The sequence below is a fragment of the Cavia porcellus genome, unplaced genomic scaffold, assembly GCF_034190915.1.
Source record: "Cavia porcellus strain 051 isolate PalLab524CR breed Dunkin Hartley unplaced genomic scaffold, mCavPor4.1 scaffold_32, whole genome shotgun sequence".
NCBI lineage: Eukaryota > Metazoa > Chordata > Mammalia > Rodentia > Caviidae > Cavia > Cavia porcellus.
Genome location: NW_026947515.1, coordinates 45313196 through 45338861, shown reverse-complemented (window position 1 = coordinate 45338861; position 25666 = coordinate 45313196). Strand labels below are relative to the sequence as shown.

Below are 25666 nucleotides of genomic sequence, written 5' to 3'. Positions count from 1 at the left end.
TTGATCCCAGGTATACCATAAATAAATAAATAAAAATAAACTGGGTTTGAATCTTGGCTCAAGATAAAGTCTATGATTTAGACAGATTATTTCTCCTTCCTAAGTCATATAAAGTTTCTACAGCTGTAAAATGAGAGTATCTTATTCCTTTCAGGCTGCCGTGAGAGAAATAAAAAACTTTGTGGTTTATAAACAATAGGAACGTACTGATCACAGCTGTGGAGGCTGAAAAGTCAAAGATCAAGGTGCCAGCAGGTTCGAGGGTGTCTGGTGAGGGCTGGCTGTCTAGTTCATAGATGGTGCCTTCTTCCTCACATGGTGGAAGGGTCAAACAAGCTCCTTCAGATCCCTGATGCTACCTCCCAAAAGTACCACCTTGGGGATTAGGTGTCAACATTTGGATGGAAGCAGGGCACAAATGCTTAGACTAGCTGGAGCAGTGACACTCACCCCCCGGTATGGTAAGGATTCACCAAACCACTCATACAGAACAGTTTGCGGTGTCTCGCCGGCTCAGAGTGGACCTGTGCATCTGCTTTCAGGTCACTGCAGTGTTACGTAGTTAACTGGCTCCTTGTGTCAGGGAGACAGGTTGAGGGGTGGCGGCTGAGGGAGGCAGAAGCAGTAGGTGGACGGACAGCAGTTGGGGTGGAAGCCTGCAGACCCCTTCCAGCAGAGGCCTTCTTATAGGTAGACAGAGGACAGGGCCCACGTGGGCTGTGCACCCCAGGGAAACAGCTCCGAAGAGGTCTAGGTCTGCTCCAGAAAAGAGAGAGCATAGCCTCCAGAAGACCCCAGAGAATTAAGAGGATATTGAATGGGGCTGGTGGCAGAGGACAAGGTGGTATTGAATAAGGTCTAAGCCATGGATCCTGGGAATAAAAAGCAAGACTGTCACTCAGGTTGACAGAGCGTAGGGAGCTCTGTCTTCTCATGTACTAGTTCCCATTCCTTCCTCTGCCCTGACTGCAGAATGTGTCACTCCTCTGTGTTGAGGAAATGGAACTGCCCCTGGGCATCCATCCTGGGCCCTTCCCCTCCATCTCTTCCTGGTTACAGGAAACAGGACAGTAGTGGTTTCATTATTGAACACTGTAGATTCTGAAGGAAGATGAGATTAGAGGGAAGAATCTGCCTGGCAGAGGGGTACAAAGGAAGACTGGTCCGGGAAGACACAATCATGGGAGAGAAGTGTGAAGGATGCTCAGAAACGGCTTGTAGGAAACAGGCAGCGTCCACGGAAGAAAAGCTCAAGGCAGGCAACTCAAAGTGATGGAATTCAGAAAGTGCTTTGGAAAGTGCTAGACAGGAGAGAAAGAGGGGTGACTGACAAATGAAGTGACTCAAAGACCTGCACCCCAGAACAAGCAGCATCCAGACTCTGACAAATGGTTGTGTGTTCATTTTTGCTCAGGCATACTGTCCAGAAGACCATCAGATCTGCTGTCGGAGATTAAACAGAGGAGTGTAGATCGTTGGTGTGTGTGTGTGTGTGTGTGTGTGTGTGTGTGTGTCTGTGTGAGAGAGAAACAGAGACACAGAGAGACTAGGAATTAAAGCCAGGGAGCACCAAACTACATATGTAACCCTTTTATTCTCTAGCCTGAGATAGGATTTCACTAAGTTGCCCAGGCTGCCCTTGAATTTACAGTCCTTCTGCCTCAACCTCCCAAAGAGCTGGAATTACAGGCGTGGACCACCCTCCTACATCTTTAAATTTTGACTGAGGTGGCCTCCCTCCTTCCCTTCTTTCCCTGCCTCTCTCTTTCCTTCTTTTCTTTCTTTCTGGCTTTGAATCCTGAAATAACAAGATTGGCAAGGAAGGTGTCCATCCTTTTCCTGTTCTATAGTTTCATATTTCTATCTTCTTAGAGTAGGGGAATAATGAGAGGTATTTTATTATCCTTTAGGTGTATTTTGGGAAGATTACTTTGGGCAGATTTTGGGAAACGTGGGCTCATTTGGGAGTCACCTTATGTTTTCATAAAGTAACCCCTCCAATAGTTGTTTCTAATAGTTTTAATCATGAGGTAACATGTATTTTATTTAAATCATTTCCATGAGTCAGACTGATATGTTACTGGTTGCTTCTGTAATCATGGTAAAATTCATCACAAATTCTCTGCAGTGTGTTAGTTCATTTTGCAACGGAAAAGACTTCTAGAGAAATTAGTTACTTGCACAGATCTTAACCTCGACATTCTTTCACTGTTGCTGTGGAAACCAATAACACACTGTGATTTGTGAAAGAAAAATAATCAGTGCTAAACATCAGTAAAATACATGAGGAATAAGCTTTTTTTAATACAGAATTTTTTGAAGTCATGATACCTAGAACCAACTGAGGCTAAAAGACTCTGAATGATTCACAGGACTAAAGCATACACAGTTTTTCTCAGAAGCAGTATGGGAAACAAATTACCAAGTCTTTTAAAATATGAATTCAGTTTTTTGTTTTGTTGTTGTTTTTAATGTGGAGGAGGGAGCCCAGAGCCTTGCACATACAGTATGAGGTAAGGACTCTACCACTGAGCTACAACCACAGCCTCAAATGGTAAAAGTGTTTAAAAAAGATATTTTCATTAGTAGCCACATTCACATAGCTGCTGCTACCACAGGCCACTGGGTGTGTACCAGGGAGACACTTGGACCCAGGCCCCCAGCTACTCACTTTCTTTAACATGGAGAAGGAACTAGATAGTTTTTGAAGGAGACATCGTCAGTTGAAATGGTTTCTCCCAGCAGAAGACAAGGTGGTAGCAACCTGAGCCAGGCTCGGGAGCTGCCTGGGAGTTTTCTCCTGGGTGCCTGTATGAGGATGCGGCAGGGAAGAGGAGGCCCAGTATGCTTAGCACCAGCTGCCGCCCCAGGAGAGTTCATTAGACCCTGCGCCTGGAGAGCAGGGCTGGTGGGATTGCTGGCCACCTGTGGGTGCTTTTAAAGTAGATTTTGGATAGTCTTTGAATAGATGGACTGGTTTGAGTGCCCTGTATCATACTTGTGACCATGAGAGTCCAGGCAGAGATAGGATTAGAGCTGGATGAGATATTTAATCCAGTCCTGCCATGTTGCTGATGAAACAGGGGCTCATAGAGGGAAAGGGCTGGCTGGCCACTCGTTCCTCCGGGATGACAGTGCTGATCACTGATGGTACAGCCCAGGTCTCCCCGCCTCTCTTTGTATGTGGGTTCCCCCAAGGTCATTCGCTGCGTCCTGCTACTTTGCAGTTTTTCCTTTGTAACATGTTTTAATTGGGAGATGAACTCCACCACATAATGTCAGGTCTGACCGATTAAAATGTGCTTTATTAATTTTTGAATGATACCTATTTTTATCTAAAGTAAGAAAAGAGTCATTTTCTACTTCTGCAAAATCGAACTTTCAAGTAATTCATATATAACTATTTAAAAACTAGACACATTGTTCCCTTGCCAGCCCTAAAGCTTCGAAGCTGATGGATATTTTATGGCTTGACTCAAGCTCCCTGTGTTGCATGGATCTTTGTGCATGTGTGTGTGTGCGTGCGTGTGTGTGTGTGTGTGTGTGTGTGTGTGTGTGCATGTTGTATTGTTGCAGAAAACAGATCACATGCAGGAAGAAACAGCACTGAGGAGATTTAGGAGGCAATCTATTACATAGATGGGCTTTTGATTAGGATCTCTCCCAAAGAGTCAGTGCCCAGCCTGGCAGGGTTTTGGAAACTTGAAAAATAAAAAGGAAGGTATAAAGGCAGATTCGGCACAGGTGATTGGAGGTTGGCTGGCATCATCAGTTGTTAGGTGGTCTGAGCATCTCAACTTACATTGTTAGTCTATTAGTTACACAAAGGCAGTAAAGAATACCTCAAGTTACATTGCAAGGCCATCATACGGAGGTAGAAAAAAACAGGAGGTAGTTATACGGAGGTAGAAAAAAACAGGGATTACACAAAAAAAAGGAATGCTGTGTTATCAGGATTGCCCGAACATGTCTGCTGGGTTTGGTGGACTTTCTTAGGAGGCCTTCGTCTAAAATTTTAAATTTCTTTTCAGTATAACACTGTGCTATGTATCCCTGAGCTATTATTTTGCTGAAAAGTAGTTTCAGAATATCAACAATATTGCACGTATGTTTCAGTACTTTGGTAAAATCTTAGAGTTGTAAAACTGGGACAGAGGCATCACCTTGGGGATAGAGTACTCCATTTCCAGCCAAATCATAAGTGTTTATTCTCTCTAGGGATGTAGATCAGTGATCAAGCATTTGCCTAACACATACCAACTCCTGGGTTCCATCGCCAGTACTGCAAAAAAAAAGAAAACAAACAGGGGCACAATATGTATTCATTCTTTGATAGCAATGATAGAGGGTGGAAAAACCTTATGATGTCATTACGCAGATTCAAGTTATATGGACACGTTTTCCTTTTCTAATCCTCTGCAGAAAGAGAGCTCCTAAGGACAAACATGCGGGGCGCAGCCAAGCCCTGGAACCCGGTCGTCAAAGCAGGGACCCATTGCTCTGACCGAGCCCGGCCCCTCCCGGCAGCCTCTTCCGGCATGAAGAATTCCAAGTCTTCCACCTCCTTGGCTTTCGAGTCCCGGCTCAGCAAGGTATTGCCTGAGATGCCCAGGGCAGGGCTGTGTGACATCCTCCATGCCCTGGTTGGCAGGATTGAAGAGGGCAGTTAGCAAACCAGGGGCCTTTCAGGGTGGGGAGGCTCCTGAGGAGGGGCCAGCATGTCTTAACCTAAGGGGACAGAGCAAGTGGCTATGTAGTAGAAGCCCTGGGGTCAGAAAAGGTAATCTTTTGCAGTTATTGAGGTCATCTGCCCTGGACTATTTGGACAGTCCAGCATCTCCCTGGATGAGGATCAAGTCCCCCATAATCTTTTTGATCCTGGTAATCTAGCTGTTTTCTCCATCCTCATCTTGCTTGACCTGTGAACACTCTTCGTTATTAACATCCCATCAGAGAACGCATCCTTCAGCCTTCTCTCATTTCCTCTTCCCTCCTGCTCATTCTCTTGGTCTCTAGCATTAACTGAGCCAGGCACCATGCTTAAACTCATCTCTTTGCCGGCCACAGTCATTCTCATGTCCAGCGTTCTCTCCAAGCCTCATGGATAACTTCTTTGCTGTCCTGAAATTCAGACCATGTTACTATATGACAGACAGACATTTGAAAAATCAATGCAGGATCTTGATGCTGGGATGAAAGTATTAAATGACGTGTGTTCCACCTGCCAATGGCTGAACATGACTACAAAGAACTCAGGGTTTCCAGAGAGTGCCAAGACACGACTGTGACTGTGCAACCTGCCTCAGGCTTGTCCTGTTGGATGACACAGAAGTGATAAGTGCTCTTGCAAAGTGCAGTCTTCCCTTAATTATGGATTATTCTTAGAAAGTTCAGTTTATCTTAGGATTGTGCAACAGTACCTTGTCTTTATATCTAAAATGAACATAATAGCAAGTGTGGTGGTACACGCCCGTAACCCCTGCACTCAGGAGGCTGAGGCAGGAAGATCATTGCAAGTTGGAGAGCAGCCTGGGCTACAAAGTGAGCTCAAGACTGGAACTGCATAGCGAGACCCTGTCCCAAAAAGACAATAAAATAGAATAAAAGCAAAAAAAAAAAAAACATGGTCCAGTCAGGCACGGTGACACATGCCCATAATCCCAGCATTTTGGGAGGCTGAGGCAACAATATTTCAAATTTGAGCCCAGTCTGGGCAATTTGGTGACTTAGTGAGATCTTGTCTCAAAATTTAAAAAAGAAAGAAATTAAAATGGGCTGGGAGTGTACTCTGTGACGGCCCTAGATTTAATCCCTGACACCAAGGGGAAAAAGTGTTCCACCTGTGTATGTTTGCAGAGTCCATGAAAACTACATAGGCTTTTGTTTTTGTTTTTGGTGAAAAATTGTCGTGTACATTGTAGGCCATCTAGATTTGCCATCATGTCACCCCTTGCATATCAGTAGAAATCCAATCATGGTAGCATCCAAAAATGCATGGAAGGTGTCCAACACACTCTTAGAGGGACAGCATGGTCTTTATCATTTTTTCAGGTGACAGTATCTGTTGTCATGGCTTCTAATGCTCCAGTGGATAATGTCCACCTTCATGCCTCTAGCCAGGACCCTCCCATGCCTTTGTGATGTGACCCGTTAGATGGCCAAATACTGTCTGCGGTGTAAGCTGTTCAAGACGGGACCCTGATTCCTTCCCTTCATCCTTCCTCATTCCTAATCCTGCTCTCCCTGCATCTTCCTCTTTAATAAACGGGAATCCCATTCCTTTGGTTGCTCAGGTCTGAGCCTAAGACATCTTTTTCTTTTGTTTCGCCCTTCCCTCCTCTCCCCTGCCCCTCCCTTTCCTTCCCTTCCCATCCCTCCCTTTTTCTTCCTGTGATACTGAGATTTGAATTTAGAACCTCACACATGTGAGTGCTCCACCACTGAGCTCCACCCCCAGCCCTTGTGTGTTTGCTTGTTTGTTTATTATTTTGAGACAGGCCTCACTAAGTCTCCAAACTGTCCAGCCTGGGCTCAACATGCAATCAGTCCCTTTACCTCAGCCTCCAACAGTGTCGGGATTCTAGGAGCGGGCCACCATGCCCAGCTCCTTTCCTCTTTTTTCCATGTCCCACTGTGCACCCTTGAAAGGCTGTCACTTTTGCCTTAAAAATATGTCAGTTACAACCATTTCCTGCGGCCGTCCCTGTGACCTGCCTTCTGCGCCTCCGCCCTTCTCACCTGCCTTCCCAAACCACCTCTCTGCTTTCGTCCTAGTGTTCCACATTCTGTTCTCGGCAGAAGCCAGAGTGGTCCTCTCAACACATAAGCCCTGTCACTTCTCTGCTTAAAACCCTTCAGCGCTGTCTCTCTTCTCTCAGCATGAAGCGGCCACTGATACTCTCACAACCTGATCCCATCCCCTCTCAGACATTGTCACGCTCCTCTGTGCCCTGGCTTCCAGAGCTCTGACCGCAAGGTTTCCTGGTGACTGTGGTGACCATTCCTTGGACATGCCAGGTATATTGGTGTTGGCTGTTCCTCTGCTTGGTTGGTACCTTATCCGAGATATCATCCATGTCTGCTATCCAAAGTGCCTCCGAGCTCCATCCACCCTCCTCACCCTGTCTTCGTTTCCCTCTCAGCTTTTATACCAGCATGAACGTGCATGCACACGCTCACACATGCACACACACTCTGCTTCTTCAGTATCTGTCTCCTCATGGCTGGAATGTAAGCCGCGGTGGGATACAAAGTTCCGATCTTTGCGCTTAGAAAACTACCTGCCTTGTGGACACTCGGTGTTTACTGAATGCTCAAATTCCCCTGTTTTTCTGGGAGTGGCAATCTGGTGGTGAAGGAGGAGCTTGGAGTCAGTCACACCAGCCTGAGGTGGAAGGTCTAAAGTGCAGAAGTGATTTGTAAGCAAATGAGATGTTGGCCATGTCCACCATCTTGGTGTTTTGGAAACATGCTCTATGGGGAAACTATCAGAGAAAGTAAGTACTCCTGTTAGAGGCTTCCGCTCTGCTTTCTAAATGTTGGCTTTCATGGTTTGATTGGAAAAAAAGAATGCTAGGGATCAAGGGAAGGAGCAACAGAAGGAACTGAACCATGCCTGCCCCATCTGGCCTTCCTCTAGTTCCTCTGTTCTGACCATCTCCTTTCCTGTGGCTGTGGTAGAGGAAGACGTAAGAATCCAGAGAACAGATAAGGAAAAGAGGAAATGTTGGTGGTCAGAAAAGCAAGTAGCTCTCCTTTCTCTAATAGTTTACTGTGGAAATTGCAAGCAGAGAGAAAGTAGTTAAATTACACAGCAAACACCCTGGACTCGACAGTTAGCATTTTATTCTATTTGCTCTAGTTTACAGGAAATGAATACATATATTTTAATTGGTTAAAAAAATAGGAAAATTAAAACAAGTCACCAAAAATAGAACTAAATTGCCAACTTAAAATACTAACCGAGTTGCAGGAACAGTCAAACAACAAGCCAGGAGACAACAGGAACCCAGACGGGAGGAACTGTTGCTGTAAATTTCCCTCATGAATTATAAGAGCACCTGAAGCACTCTGGTTTCAACAGCCCAACCCATTCTGGCCATTTAGGAGGCCAGGACTGTGAGCCAGATTGTTGCAGACTGTTACGGCTTAAATAGGAAGTGTACCCAAAGACTCGTGTTGGGGGCTCGATGCCCAAGGAGCGACGTTCAGAGATGGGCCAAGTGAAGTAACTGGACCTGGAGGTTACTAACCTCCTCAGTGGCTTAAGCCTTTGATGATTTCATAGCTGAATGAGTTGTTAGGAAGAGGCCCAGCGGGAGGAGGCTGTCAGTGGGGGTGGACCTTTGAAGGGCACATCCTGTCCTCCCTGCTCCCTTTCACTCTGGGTCTTTCCTGGCTGCATGAGGTGACAGGTTTCCCCTGCTGGGCCCTTATGCCATGATGTTTCTGCCTCACCACAGACTCAGAAACGCAGAGCCAGGGCCCGGGGATTTAGCTCAGTGGCATAAATGCCTGCCTGGCAAGTATGAGGTCGTGAGTTCAATCTCCGGTGCAAAAAAAAAAAAGCCACAGAGCCAGCATGACTAAAACCTCCGAAACTGTGAGCCAAAAGAACCCTTTCCTCCATTAAGTTGTTTATATCAGGTATTTTATCTCAGTGGAAAGCTGCTTACTAGCTCAGAGCGAATGGATCATGACCTAGGACAACCTGGGTTTTTCTCTCTCTCCCTCTCTTTTTCATCTCGTTTTGTCTCGGTGGAAAGCTGACTAATGCAAAAGGATGGAGCATTGGCTTGAGCTTGTTCATCCCTCAGTATTCACAGAAGATTGGTTTAGAACTCCACATGGTTACCAAAAGCCACTTCATTATGTAAAATGATGCAGTATTTGTATATAACCTATGTACCTCTTCTCATGTATTTCAAATAATCTCTAGGTCTTTTATAATATCTAATGCAATATAAATGCTTCATAAATAGTTGTTATCCTATTTAGGGAATAATGACAAGGAAAAAAGTCTGTCGTATTTAGTACAGTTGCAATTTAAAAAAATATTTCGGTCAGAGTTGGTTGAACCTGCAGATGTAAACCTGCGGCTACTGACAGCTGACTGACTGCGTGGTGAACATTAAAAACTTAAAGTTTCTGGGCTACTATGAGCGCAAGTGTTTGCTAGCTCAGAGCGGATGGATCACGACCTAGGACAGCCCAGGTTTCTCTCTCTCATCTCTGCTTGCCTCTGCACCTTGAATCCACTGTTGCATACTGACACCCAGCCTTCCCCAGCGTGTGTATGAATCATGGTAGCTAGCATGCTGTACCACCTATATCTCTTGGGAAACCTAGCCACTTTTTTGCTCGTTTCCTACTTGTTTAAAAAAAAAATTGGAAAGGCTCTGCGGAGCTCTGCCTCCATGGGTTTGTGTTAATCTGTTCAAGTAAAGGATCCTATTACTTAGGAGGTTGTGGCAGGAGGACTACTGCAAGGTGGAGGTTTGCCTGGACCACGTAGTAATTTCCATGCAGGCTGAACTACATAGCAAGATCCTGTTACAGTGATGCACATCTGTAATCCCTGCACTGGGAGGCTGAGGCAAGATGATTACTGCAAGTTTGAGGCCAACCTGGGCTACACAGTGAATTCAAGGCCAAGCTCACTACATAGTGAGACCCTGTCTCAAAAAGATGAAAAAAAATCCTGTTTGAGAAAACAAAGGGAGAACAGCCCAGTTGTCTGGCAGAACCCAGGAAAATGTCAAAGAGCAAAAGACAATCTCTGGCCTTCAGCCCAAACAGAAGAAGTGCAAGAGACATAGACATGGAATAAAGTGCAAGTTGCACACCTGAAATTTCTGGAATGATGGCCACAAAAGTAAAGAAACTACTGCATGAGGCTGTAAAAGGAATCAGATCAGAAAAATTATCTCAAGAAAAGAAGTGCATAACACAATAAAAAGGTTGCTGAGTATATCTACAAAAGATGCAGATTTTAAAAAAAGAGGAACATAGGAAAATGAGGGAAACCTTGAATGAACAATATAGAGAAGAATTGAAATGCATGATACAGACTCAAAGAGATATCCAGGAAATCAAAAACTCCTTTGAAAGCTGGAAAAACGGCTTGAAAAACACTGAAGATAGACTTCAGACCTTGAGGGCAGAATGGCAGCTAGCGATCACAACAGGAAAGATCTTTTTAAAATCACAAGGAGGGAGCATGAATTGGGGAGAACAAGGAAGGAAGCTAACCCCCCATCTGTGTGCTGGCTGGCAAGCAGGCTGGGGGGAAAAAGCCCCCTCCACCCGGTGAGCAGCCAGCTGATTCAGAGGCACTGTACTGTTTGATTGACTTTGCAAGCCTAAAGCTAAGCAGCTATTTAGAGGACAGTGATATGCAGTATAGTAACCATTGTACATTTCGTACCATCTTATCATTGTTTTGATTTTTTTCATTGCTGTTTTATTCACTGTAAAATTAAATAAAAAAGACAAGACTATAAAAGATATTAAAACCTAAATAAATATGATTTTTAAAAACAACAAGAAACTAGGAAGTAACAATTCAACAGCTGCAAGATGACGCAAAGAAAAACAATTTAACAGTGATAGGTATCAGTACAAAAGCAGGAGTCAACACAAATGACGTAAAAAGACTGTTTACCAAAGTTACAGCAGAAAACTTCCCAAGCATGGTAAGAGGACCTGACATTACAGATAAGTGAGGTATATAGAACCAAAAAAACGTACCAAAATAAACGTACAGCAAGATACATAATCAAGATTCCAGAAATCCAGCACAAGAACAGGATGTTAAAGGCTTCTAGAGAAAAGAAACTGATTGCCTGTAAAGGAAAATCCATGAGAATCACAACAGACTTCTCAACACAAAACATCAGTCAAGAAGAGCTTGGAGGGAAATATTTCAAGTCCTGAAAGAAAAAACAGCTTCCAACCCAGATTGATGTACCCCGAAAAACTATCTTTCAGAATTAATGGAGAAATAAGATACTTCCATGATGAACAACTGAAGGAATTCATGACCACCAAACCAACCCTACAAAGAGTACTAATGGACATTCTAGAAAGAGATAAAAATGACCACTATTCCAGGAACAGCGGCAGAGTGGGATTGCCAAGCAAGGCCGACAGTTGCAGTGGGGGCAGCAGGTTGGCAGTAGGCAGCCAACAGCAGGTAAAAAGGTAAAAAAGCATGCAAGAGACTAATTAGTGCATGTTGGCCGTAACCATTAACGTAGATGGCCTCAATTCACCAATACAAAGAAACATAGGCAGAGTGGATCAAGAACAAGATCCATTGATATGCTGTGTACAAGAAATACATTAATTTGAAAGGAAATTCATAAACTGAAAATCAAAGGAGAGAAAACAATGCTCTATGTGACAGTGAACCAGAAAAAAGGCAGGGATAGCTTCATCAACCACAGAACAGATGAGAAAGATACAGCGTTTCTATGCCATGGAAAGCTACTCAGCTATAGAAGAGGATAATCATGGGGCTCTGGTGGGTAAATGGATGCAGCTTGTGATCATGCTCTTGGGTGAGATGGTTTGGACTCACATAGGTGAACTTTGTGTTGTCCCTCTAGTACGAAAAACTGAAGGAATTAATGGAATCCAGAATGTACAATAGATATTGCGGAAGTGAAAGGGGAGGAAATATCTAAAAAAAGGAAAGTGGTAACCATTGTTAATTCCCTACTACCTCATTTTAAAGTCCTATATCATTTTAATTGTCTTGTTTGGCTTAGTTTTCTTATATCTGATGGCATGGGCAGCTATTTTGAAGATAACAAGATATGTTAATAGTAGCCATTGTTGATTTCCTATTATCTTGTTTTGAAGTCCTGTATCACTTTCACTGTTTTGTTTTAATTGGCTTTATTCTGTTTTAGTTTAGTTTTATTCTCTTAAAAATAATAATAAAAAATAAAGACAGAAGATAGAGAGACATAGAGAGAGAAAGACCGTGGCCTCTTGCCCAGTCCCCTGAGGCAGCCGGTGCTCACCTCGCTCTCTCCCTGGTCAGTCCCCCCACCGCAGCCAGAGGCATGGTGGTTGGAACCTAGCCATCTTCTCTGCTCCGGAGCTCCAGTGGCCCATTGCCTGGACACCTGTCACCTTTCTAATGGTCATCCCACTCTTCTTGCTGCCTCCTCAAGGAAGCCCCTACTGTCCACAGCTCACAGCCCCCGGTCTCTTAGGCTTTAGCAGGAAATTTATTGTCCATCTCTGCCTGTCTGAGCTTCGGTAGCAGTGCCTTACTGCTTTGTAGGTTATGTTGTCCAGTTTGTCCTTGTGCATGCCACACAGTAGGTACCTAATAAATTTGTATAAAAAGAAAAAAATAAAAACCAACAACACACAAAAACCTGGGGCAGGTCTCATTTTGGCTAGGCATAAGTCAATACTGGCCTGCCCAGTCTGCTGGATTCAGGGCTCTGTGTTGCAGCCCCCTGAGTCCTCACAGAGGAGTGAGCCATGGCTAATGGAAGTGGACTCATTTAGTGTGTGTGTGTGTGTGTGTGTGTGTGAGTTGAATGAGTGTCAGAAACTCCTTTAGTCTCCTGGGATCATTTCTACAGAATGCTATATGGTAGCCGCTAACTATTTGTGACAGTGGAACCCTGAAATGTTGCTAGTCAAACTTGAAATGTGCTCTAAGTTTAAAACATACTCCAGATTTGTAGAGTCAGCACCAAAAAAGTACATTATACCTGACCACCACACATGTGGCGTTATGTGCCACATAACGCCATTTTTGTGACAGATACATATACAGTGGTGATTCTGTAAGCTTATAATGAAGCTGAAAAATCTCCATGGCCCAGTAATGTGATGCTATAATTGTTATCATGTTGTAGTGCAATGTATTCTTCCGTGTTTGTAATATATTTGTGTGACTACACTACCAGTTGTATAAAAGAATGTGCATTTATGTACACTATGTCAACTTTGGTAGTGGTAAATGACTGTGGTGCTGGCTTATGTATTTCCTATACTTTCAGTCATTATTTTGGAGGATACTCTCTACTTACAAAGAAAAACATTTGCTGTCAAATAGGGTGATACCATCAGCAACTTTGTATGTCTCATGTTTACTGCATTTCTTGAGTATTTGCTTTTCTCTTGTGTTTGTCTTAATCATGTGTTGTTGTATTCATCATGACCCTGGGGGACATAGATCGTAATATATGTGCAGAGCCCATCTGTAGGTATGTGGTGCCATCCAGGTTGGTGGAAATACCATCTGTGACATGCACATGACAAAATTACCTAATAATGCATTTCTCAAGACTTACGATGCCATTACATGATGCATGACTATTTTATATTGATTCATGTTAATAATATTTTGTATATATTCATTTAAAGAAGCCATCTTATTAAAATTCTTTTATCTGTTTTGGTTTACTTTTTGAGAGTTTAAGGGCTTTTTTCTTTTTCAGTTTTCATGTTTTTAAACTTTATTTTTTATTAGTACATATTTGGCAGAGGTATTGATCACGTTGATCATAGTGGTTTGGTTTACTTTGGGGGATAGCTACTTGATGATATGAAATTACATATGTAACTCATTTATTTACATGGATAGTGTTACCCTAAACCTTTGGTTCCCAAAATATGGCCCTGGTCTAACACATCAAGATCATCTGGGAACATGGAGGCCCTGGCTCAGACCCCAGAATCAGAAACTTGGAGGTTGGAGGTGGATCTAACGGGAGATACAGCCCACAATTTATATTCAAACAAACCCTTCCTCCAGTTCTGATACCCACACGTGTTCAAGGATCAGTGTGTGTGAGTTCGATCGCCAGTACCGATAAAAAGGAAAAAGACAAAAAAAAAAAAAAAAAAGGATCAGTGTGTGACCATGACCTGTCATCTGCCGTTAAAAATGGATTATGCTGTGGCTGGTAGTTCTGGAGCTTCAGATTTCTCTTTTCTCTTTGTGGAACCGAGCAGAATTTCTTAGTTAATCTGTGAGGTATTTAAACTTTTTCCTTTTGTGAGCTTCCAGATACAGGTGCTCGGCAGCTTAAGTATCAGTGAAACTGTTAGTGAAAATACTTATTAAACATATCAAAGAGTACACCTTAGGGACAGGGATCTTCTGTAACCAGACAGAAACAAATGGTGCTGAACCTGCCTTCGGTGACAGGAAACAAAGCCAAGATGCAGCCGTGAACAGAAGCGGAAGCTGAGTTAGTAACTGAGATGAGCGGTTTTCCGTATTTGATGTTGCATCCAAAAATAGGGATAGAATGAGTCGCTTCAGCTGGTTATTCCCGAGGTCAGGTAGGATCAGTTCGCAGTCCTTACGTCCTAGCTCCTGGCAAAGCTTCTAAGTGACTGGTCTTTTCGTTTAACTCCTTTTTTATTAGTACATATATGCCATACATATTGATCACATTCATTGGAGGGGATTTGTACGTGCATAATATATCTTCATTTTTTTTTCTCCACATTCCCCTCCTCTGCTTTCAACCAGTCTTCCCTTTCCATTTACAAAAGTTTTGTTTCCATTTTATTCTTTTAAATCTCTCTCTCTCTCTCTTTTTTTTTTTTGGCCTTTCCCCTTCCCACTCCTCCACACCAGCCTAACAAGACTTCCCTCCAGCCCTGTGAGGTGGCCAGGAGGCTCCTGGCCTCTGGTTCTCATTGCTTTTCAACTTGGTGGTGTCAAGGATAAATTATAGGTCTTGGAAACACAGTGTTAGGTTCAGATCCCAACTTGCCTCATCGACACAGTCTTGAGCAAATTACTTACTGTGTTTCATGTACATCAGAGGATTGTGGTTGGAATGGAAAGGAACGTTCAGGTAAAGAACCTAGAAGAACCCCTATGTGGTGCTGCGCTGAACCCCCATCCTTGCTCTCTTCCACCTTCCCAAGCTCTTAATTCTACACCTGAACCTCCACAAAAGCTTATCTTTCTTATCTTCAAAATAAGACCTCTACTTCAACCTCCTCCGGCTGGATCTGTCCACCCACCACCTGCTCCCTCACCTTGATGCCTCTGCTTCCCACTCTGCTCACGGAGGTGGTTTTCCAAAACAGATCCAGCCACATAATGTGCTTGGTTTAATATGCTTGGATGTGCCCGTTGTCTGCTGGAAGCTGTTTGAATCCTTTATCCTTGTACCCTAGGCAGTAGAGGAGCTGAGACCCCAAGCCCTCCCCCCAGGGACTAATGGGACAAGTGTCTGACACTCCTCATTCTCTGCTCTCTGCCCCCTCCAGAATGCTTCACCACCCTTTCTGCCTGATGCAAATCTAATCATCACCTCTTCTGTGTGGTCTTGGGCCTCTCCCCACTCTTGTGTATCTAGGCAACATTTTGTTTTTCTGCAGCTCATACTGCCTACATTGTGTTTTGCAGAGTTGTACAGGAATTGGCCCCATAAATTGCTAACTCTGAGTAGGCAGGGCCCTTTCTTTTTTTTTCTTTTGGAGACGGCATCTCACTATGCAGTTCAGGCTGGCCTTGAGCTCGCTTGTAACCCAGGCTGGTCTTGAACTCTCAACGATCCTCCTGCTTCAGCCTCCTGAGTGCTTAGATTACAGGTGTGCACCACCACAAGGCAGGGCCCACTCATTCCTTCTGACATTCATACTCTGAGTAAAGGATACATGCGTTCTAAGCACACTACATAAACTAAGACTGCACACCCAGCCTGCAGTAGGTTTTCAGTAGACACTTAGCTAAATTATAGTGTTCAGGGTGATGGAACAGAGATAGATCAAAGGCAGAGGGATGCAGTCCTAGCATAGTGTTAAGGAGGGGAGGTGTCCTTCTGCACAGCCTGGGTGCACACTCTTCACCCCCCTGGGGCTGCCTCCCTCCAGGGTGACTGCTGGGAGCCTGGCAGATGGAGATTCCTTATCCCAGGTCCTTGTCTCCCACTTCTCCCTGCCCTCCAAAACAATAAACTCTAAGTGTGTATCTCAGAGGTTATTTGCAGAGATCCTCAGGTCCTCCACTTGGCGACCCTCCAGTGTTGAGTGCAGTGCCACAGTCCCCTGATCATTCATCCTGGTCACTGCTGCTGCTATGATTCCTTTTAATTTTTTAATTTGAGACAGTGTCTTGCTAAGTCACTATTCGTCCCGGCTGGATTCTGTTGCTATTCTTTTGATCACTGGTGCCACCTTTATTGCTGGGCCAAGCCTGCTTACAGTGCCCAAAGTGAGTTTCCTATTGCTTACCCCTACCTACCTTCTGCTGTCTGCCCTTTCATCTCACCACGACTCCACCCTTCTAGGAACCGGCAGACTGGAGTGGGCAGGGCGAGCTCTGTGGCTCGGCTCAGTGGCAGGATGGAGGCCGTGGTAGTTTCACTTCTGGCCCCCATGGTAGAGCCATCGTTGTTGGATTCCTGTTGTGATTGCAGACTGAGCCCTTGCCCTCTGGGCTTTCTGCTAAAGAGTTTGATAATTCTGTACTTCAAGTCAGACTTGCTGATTTTAGTAATACCAGCAAGTCAGATAAGGGAAGAACAGAGCCAAGTGTGTTTTCCTTGCACTATTGTGTTAAGAATTATTAATTGCAGTGGTTTCCGCTTTTCATTTGTGGCATCATCTTGGAAATTTTCAAAGGCTAAAATCAGAATTGATTTTCCTTTGGGGACTAGAGAGGCACCTGGGCATGATTCTTGGCAGAGTGAATATTCTTTTTTTTTTCTTTCTGTTGAGAAAAAGCTGCTGACATTAACCGACTGTGGTCATTTAATATTGAGCGCATACTATATTAGTGATTTGACCGATGGTTTGAGAGGTTAGAAAGGCTGAGCAAAGAAACCTTTTTACCCTGAGACGGGAGCTGGGAGGACAGTTACAGAATCATTATAAGAAGGGCAATAATGCAATTCTGTGTCAGTTCAAGTGTAGGATTTCTCTGATTGCTTAACCAGTGGACTATGCTGTTGTCCAAAAAATACAATCCTGTGGCCATCTAACTGCAAGTACACACAAAGCATCCTTTTAATATTATTTTAAAAATCAATAATGTGTTTTTAATATCTTAATCACAATTGCTTGGGTAATACTAAGACTTTAAAGCAATGAGAGCTATTTAATGAGTAGAGATTCAGTTTGAGATAATTAAAAATTTCTTGAGATGAATGATGTTGATAGCTGCCTAACATTGTGATTGTATTTAATGCCACTGAATTGTCTATTTAAAGCAGTTAAAATGCTAAACTTAATGCTATGCTTATTGTCTTAGTTACTTCCTCGTTGCGGGGGCAAAATACCCAACCCACAAATAAGAAAGAGAGATTTATTTTCGCCCACAGTTTGTACAGGTTTCTGTCCATAGTTGGCTGGCTCCAAGGCAGGACAGTATGGCCAAAGGGCATGGAAGAGGAGAGAGTTCTTGGTGTGCAGGCAGGAGGCAGCAGGCAACCAGTTTTCCTTCCCTTCTATATTCCATCAAGGCTACCAGCTCCTGGGCGATGCCACAGATTGGGTCTTCTGTCTTCAATAAATCCAGCCAGCCACACCCAGAACCATACTGAACCAACAGAGGAACAATCCAGTGTCACGTGAGATCCAGACACTCCCAGAAGCCCCCCCTGGGAGTGCATGAGGCTTTGGGGGATAGTTTAGATATAAACAGTAACACTTATTTTACCAAATAAAAATTTTTAAGAATTAAAACAAAAGTAGATTTACTTTTGCAGGAGTTGAAACCAGTATGTTAACCAATTTGCAAACAACTTCCACCCAAATTTTCTTTTCTTTTCTTTCTTTTCTTTTTGTTATCTTTTTGTGATGAGAAAAATCAAATCCAGGGTCCCCTGCAAGTATTCTATTTCTGGGCTACATCCCCAGCCTTCTTTTTCTTTTTTTAACAAAGCATACCATAAGTGTGCAAAGTAATTTTAGCTACATGGCTCACTGGATGCTTGGGTAAGTCTAAACCTGTGTAACTACCACCCAACGTGAATATAGAACCTTTCAGTACCCAGAATACTCCTCAGATATAATTTACTCACTCAGAGGAAACTGATAGCCTGACTTCTTTCACCATTGTTTGGTTCTTAAACTTCATGTAAATTGAATTAGGAAGTATAAACTTGTCTGCATCTGATTTCTTTGACTCAGTGTGATATTTATGAGAGCCACGTATTTGTTAGTATGGCAATAATTCTTTTCCAGTTGCTCTGTACTTTCCATTGATTTCTCTTTCTGATGGAAGATGTTAGCGTTGTTACAAATGAAGATTTTACGAGCATTCTTTGGATGAATCTATGTACTCACTTCTCTTGGGTACAGAGCAAAAAGGGGCACTGTACAGCACAGGTGAAAATATTTAGCTGTAATATAGATGCTGCCGGGTTTCACAGCGGTTGTTACCAGCCCTTCCCAGCCCAGGGGTTCGAGTTCCTGCTGAGCTCATGACACCTGGTATTGGTGCTTTTTACTTCTCTTTCGAGCTATTCAGGAAGTGGATAGTTATACTTGTCTAAGTGATACAAAATGGATTTTTTAAAATTTTGTACATATTTAAACTTCTCACTCTCGGTGTTGTGTTCCTGAAGCCAGCGGAGGACAAGCAGGGCTTTCCGGTCCTCAGCCAGGGTGACAGGCAGAGGTTGTGCTCTGTGTCTGCATCGACTTGAGGGCCGTTTCACCCTGTCTGCTCCAAATGTCAGAGGTGTTAGGATGGCTCTGAACATCTGTCCAGTCTTCTGGATCTTTCTCTCCAGTGGTGTTCTTTAAAGAAGACTGAACGGTGGTTGAGAGAATTTATTTGCAGTTTTTTCTCATTAACACGAAACATAGTTTTTCTGGGCCAGAAGTGTGAGCTCATTTAGGAGTCTTCAGACTTCACTACTTTTCCACAAATGTTTTTCTTTTCCTTTTCATGATAGGGAAGAAGGTAAGAAAGAGTGGCGGGATTCTGCCTCCTTCTTCTCATCCAGTAGCAGTGTTTTTCCAGCCTCAGAGAAAGTTTTTTCTTGCCTTTGGTCACATTTTCCATGAGAACTGATGCACGGAGTGCTTGCTGTTGAGCAATGGTGGATACTCAGATGGTTTCTCTTCCTTTGTTTACAGATGTTTATTGTTTAGCACTCCTCTCCCCTCGCCCTAGTACTAGGGTTTGAATCCAAGGTTTTCCCACTGTGTAGTCTTCCCGGCACCTTTCTTACTTTGAGACTGATTCCTGCAAAATTGGGCTGATTCCTGTCTAATCTGGGCCCAAATTTGCAATCCTCCTGCCTCAGCCTCCCAAGAAGCTGGGATTACAGATGTGTACCACTGCACCTGAATGTTTGTGTCCATTGCTCTATCCTAGCTTTTGTGCTTCTTAGAGCTCTTTTCTTCTTTTTGTGGTACTGGGGATGGAACTCAGGGCCCCACACATGCTAGGCGTATGTTCCACCACTGGGCTCTAGTATACCCATGACCCGCACACTTCCTTCTTCTTCAAATCTCTTCTCCTCCTCCTCCTCCTTCTTCTTCCAACAAGAAACCATTGTCTTTTTAACCTTTATAGTAGTCTCTCTTATCTGTGTTTTCACTTTCCACATTTTCATTTAGCCACAGTTCAAATATATTTAATGGACATCCAGAAATCATCTCTTCCTAAGTTGTAAGTTGCGTGCCATTCTGAGTAGTGTGATGGAACCTTGTGCCACGCCCATGAAAACCACCCCTTTATTCATAATCATTGCTGTGTGTGTCTCCCCCCTGGCCACTTGGTACCTGTGTGCATCATCAGACCTGCTGCTGAGATATCTTCATGCTTGGGTTCAAAAAACTGTTATTTAACTTAGTATCAACACCAAAGTACAAGAGCAGTGAGGTTGGCAACTCAGATATGCTATTAGATGGTGCTTCCTTTGAAAGAAAAGCTGAAAGTTTTCTATTTAATAAGGAAAGGAAAAGATTGCTGAGATCTAGGTAAGAATGCAGTGCAGCATACATAGAGTTCAGTACTATCTGAGCTTTGAGGGATCAACTAGAAGTCTTGGAAGAAAACCCCCGCACACAGAAGATATAACTGTATTTGGAGTGTAATACAGTGCACAATAACCTTATTCCGTTCTTGGAAAATGAGATCATATTCTGACCTGTGAGTGAAGAGGAGCAAGTTTCTCTAGCTTTCCAGTTTTTTCAGAGTGCTGGCACTGTGTCCAGACCAATGGCTCATAGTTCTGCTTGGATGCTCTGTTGGATCACAGTTCTCGTTACTTCTGTTTTAAATAATAGTTGAGAAGGATTTTATATAATTCTTTTTACCTTTTTTAAAATTCCACTGGTACATTGTAGATAAACATAATGGTAACAAGCACCATAGGGACTTTGCACCTGTATTTGATACGTCTTTGATTCTTCTGTTCCCATTCCCCTCCTCTCCTTTCAACCCTACTTCCCTCCCTCACTTAAAAAAGCTTTATTTCCATGTTTTTCTTCGATTCTTTTTTCCCTTCTCCCTTTCTTTCCCCCTCCCTTGTTCCCTTTCCAATGTGAACATTTTCTTCTCATTTCCCAACATTTGTTACACATTTTGGTCCATATTTACACTTTTGGTTTCTCACATCAGAGAAACAATGTGGTATTTAAATGTGTGTCCACTTTATATCACTTGAGAATATGGTCCCAAGGTGCATCCATTTAGCTAGAATGTCTCAAGCTTATCCTTCTTTATGACAGAGTAGTACCTCACTGTATAAAAACCCACATCTTCTTTATCCACACATCGGTTCATGGGCATTCGGGCTGTTTCCAAGATTCAGCTATCATATTCTGTGCCACTATAATCATGAGTGTGCATATATTGCTGCAGTATGATTCTTTTAATTCTTTCACGACAATACCAAGAAGGAAAATAGCTGGGGCAAATGGAACCTCTTGTCCTAGTTTTTTGAGGAATCTCCACACTGATTTCCACAGTGGTTGCATCAGTCTATACTCCCACCAACAGTGGAAAAGAATTTCTTTTTCCCCACAGTCGCACCAGCATTTATTGGTTGATTTCTTGATAATAGCCATTCTTTCTTAATTTGCATATCTTGAATGCAAATTAATTTCTTAATTTGCATATCTTGAATGAGCAGTGATTTTGAACATCTTTTTATACATTTATTTGCTGGCTGTACTTCATCTGAGAAGTGTCTATTCATTTCAGATGCTCATTTTTGGACTAGGTCTTTAAATTTGGAGCATCTTTCATAGATATATATTCCTCAGATAGTAGTCTGAGGAACAGCTGGCAATTTTTTTCCATACTGTGGGTTGTCTCTTTAGTCTATTGGTGGTTTCTTCAGGAAAATCTGTCTACCACATTCACTGATTATCAGTATGAGCTCAAGAGCTCCTGCTTGTGTGTGTGTGTGTGTGTGTGTGTGTGTGTCCAGGAATCAAACTCAGGACTTTGTACTTACCTGCCAGGCAGGAGCTGTGCTGTGGAGCTGTACTCCTAGTGGTGGTTTCTTTTGTGGTGCAAAAGCTTCTTAATAAGGTGACATCCTATCTTGTGATTCTTTGTGATAGTTCCTGTACGATCAGGGTTGTGCTCATAAAGTATTTGCCTAAGCCAATGTATTTAAGTGTTCTGCCTATTCTATCTTCCAGTAGATTTAGTATTTGATTATTGACCCATTTTTGTTTTAGTTTAGTGCATGGTGAAAGCTGTAGGTCTAATTTTAATCTTTGGCATGTGGAAAGCCAGTTTTCCCAGCACCATTTATTAAAGTCTATCTTCCAGGGAGGGTATATGGCTCCTTTGTCAAAAGTAAGGTGGCCAAGTATGTTTGAGGTTGTTTCTGCATCTTTTATGTGTTCCATTGATCCTGGCTCTGGTTTTTAATCAGTACAATGCTGTTTTTTTGTAAATCACAGTACCTTTGTAGTACAGTTTCAACTCAGGGATTATATGCCCCTTGCCTCCCCCTCATTGTCTGAAATTGCTTTTGCTATTCTTGGTCTTTGATAGTTCCAAATGAATTTTGGGATTGTGTTCTCTAATTCTGTGAGATATGCTATTGGTATTTTTATCAGAATTATATTAAATTTGTGTAATTTTGGAAGTATGGTCATTTTCAGTATATTGGCTTTTTCTATCCAAGATCCAGGGATATCTTTCATTTTCTGATATCCTCTTTGATCTCATTGTTCAGAATACTGTAGCTTTTCATGGAAAGGTCTGTTGCTTCCCTTATTAGATTAATTCCTTGGTAAATCGATTTTTGGAGTGCTATTGTGAAAGGTGTTACTTCCATAGTTTACCTGTCAGTGAGTTTGTTATCTGTGTACAGGAATGCCGTTGATTTTTGAGTGTCCACTTTGTATCAAGCTACACTACTGAACTTGATTATTTAGTGTGGAAGTCTTGGTATATGGGGGGCCTTCTTTGTAGATCACCATGGCATCCAAAATAATGATAGTTTAAACTTCTTTTTTTCCTATCTTTATTTCTCTTATTTCTTTCTCTTGTCTAATTATTCTGGCTAATATTTCCAGAACTGTATTGACAGTGGGCATCCTTGTCTTGCCCCTGATTTTAGAGTGAAAACTTTCAGTTTTTGTGCATTTGGTATGATTCTGACCGTTAGTTTGTCATAGGTGGCTTTTACAGATTGAGATAAAGATCATCTATTCCAATTTTAGGAAGGGTTTTTATCCTGAAAGGATGTTGGACTTTGTCAAATGCATTTTCTGTGTGTATGAAATGATAATATGATTTTTGTCTTTGCTTCTGTTAGTATGGTTTATTACATTTATTGGTTTATATATGTTGAACCATTCCTGCATCCCTGACATGAATCCTTCTGAATTGTGGTGTATAATCTCCTTGATGATCTGCTGCATTCTGTTTGCCAGTATCTTATTGAGGACTTTTGTGTCTATGTTTATTAGGGAGATTGACCTGTGGTTCTTTCTGTGGATCTTTCTCTGATTTTGGTATCAGGGTAATACTTGCCTCGAAGATTGAGTTAGGGAGTATTGCTACCCTTTCAATTTCATTAAAGAGTTTGGGAGCATGGGCATTAAATCTTCTCTAAATTTCTTATAGAGTTCAGCAGTGAATCCATGAATCCATCAGAACCTAGACTTTTCTTTTTTGGGAGGTTTTTAATTACATCTTACATTTCATTGACTTATTTAGAATTTTTATATCTTATTGATTCAGCTTTGGTGATTCATATGTACCTAGGAATCTGTCCACTTTCTCTGGGTTTCCCTTCTTACTAGAATACAGGTTCTCAAAGTGGGTATTGATGAGTTTCTAAATTTCAGCAAGATCTGTTGTATTTTCATCCTTTTCATTCCTAGTACGTGGATTTGAGTGTTTTGTTTCTTTCTTTTTTCTTATAAGTTTGGTTAAGAGTTTCTGTTTGTTTGCTTGTTTTGGTCTTTTTGAGACAGTCTCATTATGTATGTAGTTCAGGCTGGCTTTGGGTTCACGTTGTAGCCCTGGCTGGTATCGAACTTGCAATGATCCTGTGCCTTGTCCTCTTCCAAGTACTGGGATTGCAGAAGTGTGCCTCCATGCCCAGCTCAGGGTTTTTCAATTTTATATCTTTCAAAGAACCAACTATTTGATTCATTTTTTGTATTGTTTCCTTAGTCTCAATTGCATGGATTTCTGCTTGATCTTTATAATTTCCTTCCTTGTACAAGCTTTGTGCTTGACTTATTCTTCTTTTTCTAGAATTTTGAGGTTCAACATTAGGTTTTTCATTTGAGGTGGTTCTGTTTTTCTGATTTGGGATTTCACCACTGTAAATTTGCCACATAGGACTGCTTTTATTGTGTCCCATAAGTTCCAGTATGTTGTATTGGCATTATCATTATCTGTGGCCTATTGGTGGTTCAGGAGGGTGTTTATTTATCATTATTTTAAAGAAAATAAAGCCAAACAAAATAACACAATAAAGCAAATCAAAACAAAACAGGGAAAATGGTACAGGACTTCAAAACAAGATAAAAGGAAACCAACAATGGCTACCATAATGCTTCTTATCTTCAAAATAGCTTTCCATACCATAAGATACAATAAAATAAAACAATAAAATAAAACAGGGACTGGGGATATAGCTCAGCAGCATAAGTGCCTGCCTTGCAAGCACACCATCGTGAGTTCGACCCCTAGTACCAATAAAAAAAGAAAAAGAAAAGAACAGAATGAAACCAATCAAATCAAAACAATGAAAATGATATAGGATTTCAAAGCAAGATAATAGGAAATCAACAATGGCTACAATAATATATCTTGTTATCTTCAAAATAGCTGTCCATGCCATCAGATATAATAAAATCAAACTAAACAAAACAGAATAAAACCAAAGTAAACAAAACAAAGAAAATGGCACAGGACTTTAAAATGAGATGATAGGGAATTAACAATGGCTACCCCCTTCAGAAGCTCTATTGCATATTGTTATCCTCTAAACACATGCTCAGACTACTGGCTTCAGGCCTGCAAAATCAGTCAAACAATACAAGCATTAAGTTATTTTTTTACTTCAGTAGCTATCACCTCAGGCTGTGTTTCTCTGAAGCAGCCAGTTGCTTACAGGGGTCGGTGGATGCTTCTCTGCACTTCTTTTTTTTTTTTTTTTGTCTTTTTCCTTTTTATCGGTACCAGGGATCAAACTCACGACTGCCTGCTTGCAAGGCAGGTGCTTATGCCGCTGAGCTAAACCCCCAGCCCCATTCTCTGCACTTCTTGTCTCCCAGCCCATGCCCCAGTTGGCTCACAGGAAGCAATTATTTCCCTCTTTGTTCTCTCCCTGGCCCACATGGCCTCCACTGGCTCACAGGAAAGGACCAGCTTCTTCTTGTTTCTCTTCCCAGCCCACATGGCTGCTGCTGGCAGGAGGATGTTACTTAATTTGCATGTGCTTATGAAGTTTTTGTGGTTTCTTTCACCATTGATTTCCAATTTCATTGCACTATGGCCGATAATGTGTATGGGATAATTTCAGTTCCTTTGCATTTATTTAAGCATGACCTATGAGCTAGTATATGGACCATTTTGGAGAATATCCCACATACAGCTGAGAAGAATGTGTATTCTGATATTGTGGGGTGGGACATCCTATAAACATGTGCTGAGTCCATTTGTTCAAAAGTAAGGTTGAATTGTGTGTTTCATTGCTGTTTTTTTTTATTATTTTGAAAGTAGTAAAATACAACAGAACAAGACTTAATAAAGCCAACTGAGACTGTGTAGTGAACTTCATAGCGGGTTACCGAGATAACAGTAATAGGTATCACAGTATATTTCGTTATCTTTACAATAGTTGTTTTTTCAATCACGTATATCAAAATAAAATGAAATACAGAACATTATAGAACTTATCAAAACAGAATAGTGAATAGAGCAGTACCATCAATCAGAATAAAGCAAAACAGTAATAAAAATATTTGTCTTCAAAGAGATGGTAGAAGGAAATCCCCCTTATTTTCTATGGTCAACTTCAAAAGAGATGCTCAGATTTCTGGTTCCCATTTGCTAACAGGGGGACAGGAGAAGAGGGGTGGGGGAAATGGGATGTTTGACTCTAGGCCGTGCACCAGTAGGTTCACTATTGCTTAGCAGGGAGGCAGGCTGGTTGCGTGGTTTCCCAGCGTCCTAAGTTCCAACATGGCACAGATCTCAGGAGACACTGGTGGTTCTCCCCCTGGA

General features: G+C 42.2%; 1 protein-coding gene across 10 annotated transcripts in view; it reads left to right on the top strand.

Annotated features, from left to right (window-relative positions):
* Positions 1-25666, top strand: part of Specc1 (sperm antigen with calponin homology and coiled-coil domains 1) — a 315008-nt gene that overhangs the window by 76490 nt on the left and 212852 nt on the right. For all 10 annotated transcript variants that reach the window (XM_063242467.1, XM_005002069.4, XM_063242468.1 and 7 more), the window contains one exon: positions 4423-4592. In XM_063242467.1, coding sequence (XP_063098537.1) covers positions 4446-4592 — 147 coding nt within the window. In that variant the 5' untranslated portion in view covers positions 4423-4445. The remainder of the gene's footprint in view (positions 1-4422; positions 4593-25666) is intronic.